The sequence below is a fragment of the Salminus brasiliensis genome, chromosome 22 (assembly GCF_030463535.1).
Source record: "Salminus brasiliensis chromosome 22, fSalBra1.hap2, whole genome shotgun sequence".
NCBI lineage: Eukaryota > Metazoa > Chordata > Actinopteri > Characiformes > Bryconidae > Salminus > Salminus brasiliensis.
Genome location: NC_132899.1, coordinates 16,191,184 through 16,199,920, shown reverse-complemented (window position 1 = coordinate 16,199,920; position 8,737 = coordinate 16,191,184). Strand labels below are relative to the sequence as shown.

The following is an 8,737-nucleotide window of genomic DNA, read 5'->3' as shown; positions in this document are numbered from 1 at the left end:
TGGTTGAATGGCATACCACTCTTGTAAAAAAAAAAAAAGCCTTTGTTCCTTTTATTCATGATTATCAACATAATAGCCGTTATCTGAAGCCCTTTAGCACTGCTGATGGTTACGAGAGAATGCTTTAATAGATTTGAGGAGGACAAAGGTAGGCAATGTTTAGCTGGACATGTCAGTCTTTTTGTGTGCGGAGAAGTCCTGCATTAAAAACCCCTTTCACAGGCCTGGTTGATGTGTAATTAAATGTGATTACTGAGGCAGTTTCTGTGTGTCCTTTTTGAGGTCACGCACACACACACACACACACACACACACACACACACACACACACACACACACAAACACACACACACTCCCTCTCTCTCTCTCTCTCTCTCTCTCTCTCTCTCAAGGATTGCAGCAGGTTTCGTCCCCCTTTCTCTGGTTCCTGGGGGAGTCTGTGAGGTTTGGTGGCTGATGGGAAATTTTGTGCATGCCTGAGCTCACAAAGACTCCCTTTCAGTCGTGCGCATGCTTGACCTCTCACAGTTCAGCACTCCGCTTTGTGCTGGCATGACCCCGCACTGACCAGGGCTTTCCCCTGGAGGTCAGCAGTTCAATCGGGTGCCTGTGTCTAATTTCATCCTGGCTAGAGTGTACCCCTCGAATCTGTGCAGCAATCTGCCCCAGTGGTCCACAGTCCTGCCCCCGTCTCCCCTTCTGCTGCCGGGACCTAATTCCAATCTTCAGGGATTAGGTGTGGAGTGACAAGACCCTCCAGCCAATAAGCTGAATTGTCAGTTTGGTTAGGAGGCCGGCGGTACACAATAGCCAGACTTTTCCTGTCTCCTATCTAAACCGGCCCCCTAAAAACAGCAGTCTCAAATCCTGTCCTCAGAGACTACGTTAATGCTTGGTTGGTGTACTCTGGTCACAACCTCGCTCCTCCGGCTGAACCACTAACAGCACAAGAGGAGCCTGTGGGCCGGATTCCACAAAGCTCCTGTTGCAGATCAACATCCCTCATTCCTGCTTCCCTTTCCTGGTCAAATCTCTGTCCAAATAAAATAACAACATGTTTGATCTGTGCAGAGTTAAGCGATGACAGACAGGGGCTGTGATACGATCTTCACGTTTATACATTCTACATTATGTGTATCAAATGCAAGGTTGTAGGACTCATTGAGGTACTAGCTGTGTAAAGAAAATGAAAATAAACTCTGTGGCCGCATTCTGCAGAAAGCCGAGTAAATAAGATGATTCCATTCAATTCAGTTTAGTTCAAATCAGTTTTACTTACTGCAGACATTGGCCCAATCCAGAGAATCCTAAAGAGCATGTGGCAGGAAAAGCAACCAAAGAACGTGAGGAGGAAAACTCAGAAATTGAGCCTCTCCTCAAAGTTAAGAAAGCTGCTCAAAAAAAAAAAAGGAAGGAAAAAAGGTTCTCGTAACATGATGCCGTATAAGAATCATGTTTGGTTTGCAAGAACCTTAGAGGTGTGGAGGAAGTGTGAGGAACTTCCACATACTAATGTAAAGGTTCTCTTAAGGATTTTTCCTAAAGCCATTCGTTCAAGACAAGCATGATTCAGTAAAGCTTTTTTTAAAAGGTACATTATTAAAAGGTAATTTCAAAATGCCTTTATAACAATAACATTAAAATGTAAACAAAGTCAGTCTGTTAATTTATGGGGATTAGTGATTGGAAGCAGACATCTGAAGCATTTTATGTCAACATGTTAAACGAATTACTTGTGCAAGCGCCACATCTCTAACCTGTGGAGACAAAACTGATTTGGAAGAGAGGGACAACACCAACCGTCTTTTAGGCTTAAACTGAGATACATGGTTTCTGCATGAAAATGACAATATGTGGCCTGAGAAGTTGTTTTACAATAGATTTGATTTTTGAGGTTTAATCTAAAAAAATGTTATTGTGAAGAGGTGAATTCTGTTGTATAATTTAACGTTATTTTACTATTATCAACTTGACATATAAAACTAGCTTCATTGGTGATTTTAAGTTGTAAATACAGTATAATGGCTAATCTTGCTCATACTGTGTGGAAGCGGCGAGCCCTGGTTCCTGTCACCACCACTGTCATATGTTTCTCTACAATGCACCATTTCAAACCAAATGACTGTGAAGGGACTTGTTTACGTGTCTTGGGACACTTATGGAGATGTTTTAAGAAGTTTTTGGAGAACTTTTTGGAGAAAAATCGATAAAATTCCGTTTTAAGAGAAATAATTAACTGGCTAAAGCTAATTTCGCCTCCCGTCCACAAGAGGCAGCACATAATGGTGCCCTGTTCAGCCCGTCGTGTATACTTCCTGCTTCGGGGCTAGAGAAATTGTATTTGACAGGGAAGCGTGAATTTGCAGGTAGATTATTTCGTATATCGTGTGTGTAACTGGGGGAAGATATTCAAGAGCACTTTGAAAACATCACCGCTACCGATGGTCACATAGGACATGAGGGGGGTGAACGAACGGACGCGGTTTGTGCCCAAACTCTGGCGGTAGCTCCAACATTTGACCACCTAGGTAACGTTTACTCAGCCGTTTACTTTGAAACACCAGTAAAACCTACTAAATAATAAATAATGCCAAAACGGAAATGGATACATGTTACACCTGTTGATAATCATACGATATACAGCATGTGGCCTCGTTGTTTAGTGTGTCAGGACTGTATGGCTAACTCTGTGCTCTCTGTGTGTATGTTGTGTTTTGCCTCCACAGAGCGCCACGTCACTAACCTGTGGAGTCCAGACTGGACTGGGAGAGAGGGAGACCGGACTGACCGTCTTTTAAGTCTAAATCAAAGAGAGTGAAACATTTCTCCTCAACGTTTCGGATAACAGCTCACACCTACATAAAAGCAAAATGACGTCGTCCAACTGGGGTCTGATCATGAACGTTGTCAACAGCATTGTGGGGGTCAGTGTGCTGACCATGCCCTTCTGCTTCAAACAGGTAAACAGTCCATGACACACGGGTCGTGGGAAAATGGGCTTTTTGCAGTCTTACAGAGCTGAGCTATGTGCTTGAGTTTGCCATATGCGTAGTGAACACCTTTGAACGTGATCGTATTGATATACCTTCCACATTAAGATATTGTGGCTGCATCAGTGTTTGTGAAGCACTCAAGGCCATTATTTTGTCTTGTGTGCACTTTAGAGAACTACTTTTATGTACACACTTTATTAACAGTACTTTATGTCTTATATGAACGAGACATGCATCACTGTGTTCTCATATTAACGCTCATACATACACAGTATGCATATACAGTTTTGTGCAGAAAACTGGGTTGACACCCAAGCACATTATTTAAAACCATAGATCTTTACCACAAGAGAGATGATGTGAGATGATGTGAGCTAGTGTGAAGAACAAGTCTGGCATCCAGGAGAAATCTGGAGCCCCCAGCCGGCACTTGAATTTGTTCAGTTCCATCACCAGCTCTCCTGATTTAACATAAAACACAAGTTTTAATGAACACAGTGATATTAAAACTTTTGAAAAGAGTCGAAAGTTGAAGAGTTGATTATATTATAATATTAGTGTCTTACCATTTAAATAAACACTTTCTGCCCAGAACTTGTGTGCAGTACATCACCATGTTTCCTGTTCTTGTTATTATTGTTTGTGTAGTGTGGTATTGTGTTGGGCACTCTGCTGCTTTTCTTCTGCTCATGGATGACCCACCAGTCCTGTATGTTCCTGGTCCACACAGCCAGCAACACTAAGCGTAGGACTTATGCCGGACTGGGTGAGAATGACAAGTGCAATGCTGACCTTTTGGAAATGACAGTTGGCTGTATTACTGTGTAGCGTCATTTTTACACAGCATGTTTAATTTTCCTTTTTTCTGACTGACATTATACAATAGTTCTGCACAGAATAATTATGCACTTCTTTTTGTACAGCTTTTCATGCTTTTGGTAAACCAGGGAAGGCTCTTGTGGAATTGAGGTGAGTCAATTAGCTTATGTCATTAGATTATGTTTTTCATCAGATCTTCCTAACGTGGACTTGTTTATTCCATGTGTTTCTCTTCAGTATGATAGGCTTAATGCTGGGAACATGTATCGCCTTTTATGTCGTCATTGCTGATCTGGGATCCAACTTCTTTGCCCAGCTACTAGGTCTGCAGGTAAACAGTTCTGCACCTATTTTTAGCAATCACTCACAATTCATTAATAAACACATTAGTACAGAAAGATATGGGTACTACAGGTATTTAGTGATGTTCTCCTTGCTTACTTTTTTCTTTTTTTGATAATTAACAAATCTAGAGGGAGTACCTTTTAAATGTGCTGTTTTTTATGAGGCCCTTCAAATAATTTTCCTGGCCTGAGTGCCGGTGTGGATTTGTAAGGAGCTGTCTCACTCTCTCTGAAATGTGGGATGTGAAATGGTTTCTGTTACTGCCTCAGGTAACTGGCAGCTTCCGTGTCGTGTTGCTGATTGCTGTGTCGCTGTTTATTGTGCTGCCTTTGAGCCTGCAGAGGAACATGATGTCCTCTCTCCAGTCATTTTCAGCCATGGCACTGATCTTCTACACCCTCTTCATGTTCACGGTGAGTCGCCCGCTGTGAAGCATCCTTTACAGCCCCCATAACCCAAACAGTTGAAAATGATCTGACTTAATCTGCTTATTGGAATCAGTTTAAAGAAAATAAAAGTAGTTTCATTTAAGAAACATTCATGTAATTTTATGTCTGTGTTACACAGTTTAGTAAGAAGTCTTAGAGAAGCTGTATATAATTTTTATATTGTTCTAATATTACAAATCCAGAAGTGTGACTGGAATATGATAGTCAGACCTTTATTATCTTTTTCTTTTGGATTGGAATGACGACGACTTCTATTTTGTGTGTGTGTGTGTTTATGAGATAAAACGTTTGACATGCATCTCCTAGCACACAGGTTTAGAGTTTAGAATAGAATGAATCTACTGTTGACAGCAAAATAAAGTTTTAATGGTAGATGTGAGTGCATTTGCTAATTCTTGGCTGTGTCTGTTAATATCATGACTGCCATGCACAGTACACTGATATTGTATTTCTACACACTATTTTCAGTCTACACACTCTTATGCATAGGTATTTGGATCATCACAACAACAGTAGAAACTCACTCTCCTGTCCTTAAGTTTTAGAGGTGCGCACATATATATATTTTTTTAACTTTATCTATAACAGAGTTTTTGGAAAACAGAAATCACCTTTAGCTGAAATGTTGGGAGGGGTGTAATGCCCCCTTTACTCTCACTCCCCCTCAACCACTCAAACCATCCCTAGCGAAAAACATTATGCATGTATTAGCGCAAGTTACTCTAATTTTCAGCTGAATCCATCACAAGCTAATGAATGTTTCTCTGTCACAGCTAATGCATCTGTTTCATTTAATGTAATGGCCTGGCTTGGCATAAATGACTCATAATTCAGTCTTGATAATGGTTTAAAACTGCTGTAATGTGCCCTGGCGGTGCTGCCAACTGCAATAACAGTGCCGCTGCACTATTTTTACAGAGTTGAATTTGATACTTAATGTTAATGTCATAACATTTTTACGTCTTTAACATAACTGTCATGGAATAATTTGACAGCTTTTTAGCGTGTTAAGTTTTAAAACCTAGATCTGAAACTGTGCCTGTAGTTGCTTCAGAATGTGCAGGCGCTTGAGCCAGCTTCGTGGGGCCTTGAACCTTTCCAGGCCTTGCTGTTGGCCTGGCTTTTAACCCTCTAACCATAATGTGTCTTCCCTCTGCCCTCCTTTCGGACCGCCCCACTCCCTTCCCTGACGGGCGCTACCTCGGCTGCTTCTAGATAGTGTTGTCCTCCCTGCGTTACGGCATTATCAGTGGGTCATGGGTGGAGCGAGTGCACCTGTGGCGCCTCAAGGGTGTGGTGCAGTGTCTGCCAATTATCGCCACTACCTTCTGCTGCCACCCGTAAGTAGCCCACACCTTGGACTGGAGCGCACTACCGTCACGGACTCAACTCGATCACTGCATTACCTCAACTACCCCCCCTCCCCCCCTTCTCTCTTCACCTTCATCCAATCAAAAGTGTGTGTGTGAGTGATGGGGAGAGAGAGTGTTTCATCTGTATGTGTGGTATATTCAGACCATTCAGACTCCCTCACACCACAGTGAGGGCCTTTGGCTTGGTAAACAGGGCTCATGGTTGTGGTTCGGCAGACAGTGGATATTCTGGATTTAGAAGGGAAATGGCTACCCACCGCAAAGGGTTAATCCTTCATCTCTTGACTTTTTGTTTACTCCTTTCATTACATCTTATTTTTCCCTGTGTTTCAGAGAGTCACTGTGTACTTTCTTCAGAGGTCGCATTTCTTTCCTCCTCGTGCTGGTGTCATCAGGTTTTAGGCAGTAGTAAGCAGTACGTTTTCAGAGTAGGCCTGAAGTATTAAAGGCTTTTGTTTTTGTCGGTTTTGACCAGTCCACAGCTGACTGCCAGTACATGAAGCCTGTACATGAAGTACAGGCTCATCCATTTGTCAACCTTGGGGAATTAAAGTTCAGTCTGTGTGGTTATTGGCTGTAATGTGGAACATTATTTCATTAGCCTGCCATTTCTTCTCGCTCCTGTTTTTCACTAGGGGTCTCCTTTCTTTTCACTGGCCAACCCAATGGCCTGGTCAAAGTTCTATCTCCCTCTCGGCCTCTCTCTCTCTCTATCTCTTTCTCTTGATGGGACGTGCTGTAACCCTGCTGCTCTCCCCTCCACCACAGATGGTGCTCTCCTCCTTCAAACACGGCCTCCTCAGTGGCCTGTGGCTCAGCAGGGTCATTTACGTACGCTGGGACGGCGTCTTTCGCTGCATCCCTATCTGTGGCATGGCATTCGCCTGTCAGTCGTAAGTACTCCCCGTACCCCAACTCCATCTTCCTTTGCCTGTCTCCCTGTTGGGTAGTGAGGTTGTTGTTGCCTTAAACAGAGAGATTGTAGCAGAGGTTAACCCAAATGGAGGCTCCATTTTCATTGTGCAAAATGGCCCATGTCAGTGCAATTGTTTAATTTAAGGTATAACACGAGGCAGTCTGCTGTAAGCTGTTGGTTTGTCAAGTGTTTGCACTGAGAAAATGGACCCCATCTGCTAGCTGGGACTGTGCTGAACTCTTCTTGCCGAATTCATCCCTTTTGTTCGCTCTCTCTCTGTCTCTGTCTCTGGGGTTTTACAGTGTGGCACTAATGATACTAACTCTCTCACTGTGGTAAATGATTTCCCCCAAGTATGTCTTCTGACAATTCAGTGAGCTACATTTTGACATGCAAAAAAATGGCCTCCGTTCCTTTTGTGGATCACTTTCTGATACTGTGATAATGTGCCTTTTTTGTCATTGATATGTATACACTTGCTCAGTGCAAGGACATTCTGTTCTTTACATATCCCAACTTAGAAAGCCAGGGTCAGATAGCAGGGTCGGCCATGTTCCGACAAAACTGGAGCAGTAAGGTTAAGGGCTTTTCAATGGGGCAATTTGCTCAGGGGCCCAGCAATGTCTGCTTGGTGGACCTGGGTATTGAACCCATAACCTTGTGATCAATAACCCAGTATTCTAATCATTGAGCCGCCACGGTTCATTTAAAAGAAGGGAAAAAAGTGTTTTTTGTTTGTTTTTTTTGCTGTTGTTGCCAACAAGTAACAGAATGATACTTTGTTAACAAGCAATTTTAATATCTAACCGGGGTGGACCATTCATCAATGGCCAATGTGTTATTCACTAGTAAATGGAAAATTGTAAGAATATTACAACCAAAAATGTGGCATTTTATTTTTGAGCTTATATACATTGAGAGCAGGGATGGCGGCTAATGTACCACTGCTTTAGGGTTTAATATCCAGTCTAGGCTGGTATGCCACTGCTGTATCAAAGTATACACACCATTCATCTACTGTTGAGTGGCTCTACATTAAATTTTCTTCTATACAATGTAAAGCATTTATCTATAAAATATTTTGACAGTTTTACTCCATTAAACTTTTTCTGCAGTTCAAAAAAAACATTGTTGATCATTGAAATCAGTGTGATCCACCATATGTTGTTGGTTATTTTATTGTTTATAGGGTTGGATGGTATAACTGTAATAACATTTACAGCTGTATTTGAACAATTATGACTGCCTCTAAGTGAGGATGGTATTTAAAAATTCACAGCAAATTTCTGTAGTGTGCTTAAGTCCACGGCCAAAATAGCATATTCGTTCCTGTGCATTTAAGAGAGCCACAGGGTGGGGCCGTTGTGGGAGTGTTGTTTGGTAGGTGATCTAGCTAGGTGAGCAAATGCTAGCTTAGCTAGTGGTTTACTGAACCAGCACCAGGGAAGTATAGAATTCAGCTTTCTGTCCTTCCAACAGTAGTCACTCTTGTCTGAGTCATTCTCGTCTAAGAATCACAGATATTCTGTGGTGAAGAAAATGATCATGCTAACTAAGCTACGGCTAACCAGTTTCTCTCTTTTTACTCTAAGCAGTTTAACAACGTACAACAAGTAATTAATTTAATATAGTTTATGGTGTTCACTTTGTGGCCCTCACTAATGCTGTGTACTGGGTAATATTTTGAGACGGTACAAAAAAAAAAAGTGGATGCCACCCAATCTTAATTATGTTTAATGTTTCCTAGTGGTTCATTCCTTATATCTAATAACACCTTTATAATTGCAGATATGGTACATGTTTGTAGTAACTGTTGATCATAGTCTGTAATGCAACTATAAG

General features: G+C 41.9%; 1 protein-coding gene across 6 annotated transcripts in view; it reads left to right on the top strand.

Annotated features, from left to right (window-relative positions):
* Window positions 1-2,311: 2,311 nt before the first annotated feature.
* The window catches only part of slc38a10 (solute carrier family 38 member 10), a 25,360-nt gene continuing 18,934 nt past the window's right edge, over window positions 2,312-8,737 (top strand). For 4 of the 6 annotated variants that reach the window (XM_072666745.1, XM_072666743.1, XM_072666746.1 and 1 more), the window contains exons 1-7: window positions 2,312-2,528; window positions 2,727-2,960; window positions 3,642-3,759; window positions 3,917-3,962; window positions 4,050-4,143; window positions 4,427-4,570; window positions 6,748-6,872. In XM_072666745.1, coding sequence (XP_072522846.1) covers window positions 2,871-2,960; window positions 3,642-3,759; window positions 3,917-3,962; window positions 4,050-4,143; window positions 4,427-4,570; window positions 6,748-6,872 — 617 coding nt within the window. In that variant the 5' untranslated portion in view covers window positions 2,312-2,528; window positions 2,727-2,870. Of the gene's footprint in view, window positions 2,529-2,726; window positions 2,961-3,641; window positions 3,760-3,916; window positions 3,963-4,049; window positions 4,144-4,426; window positions 4,571-4,651; window positions 5,947-6,747; window positions 6,873-8,737 lie in introns of those variants that run through there. The other 2 variants (XM_072666742.1, XM_072666747.1) reach the window with 2 other exon arrangements.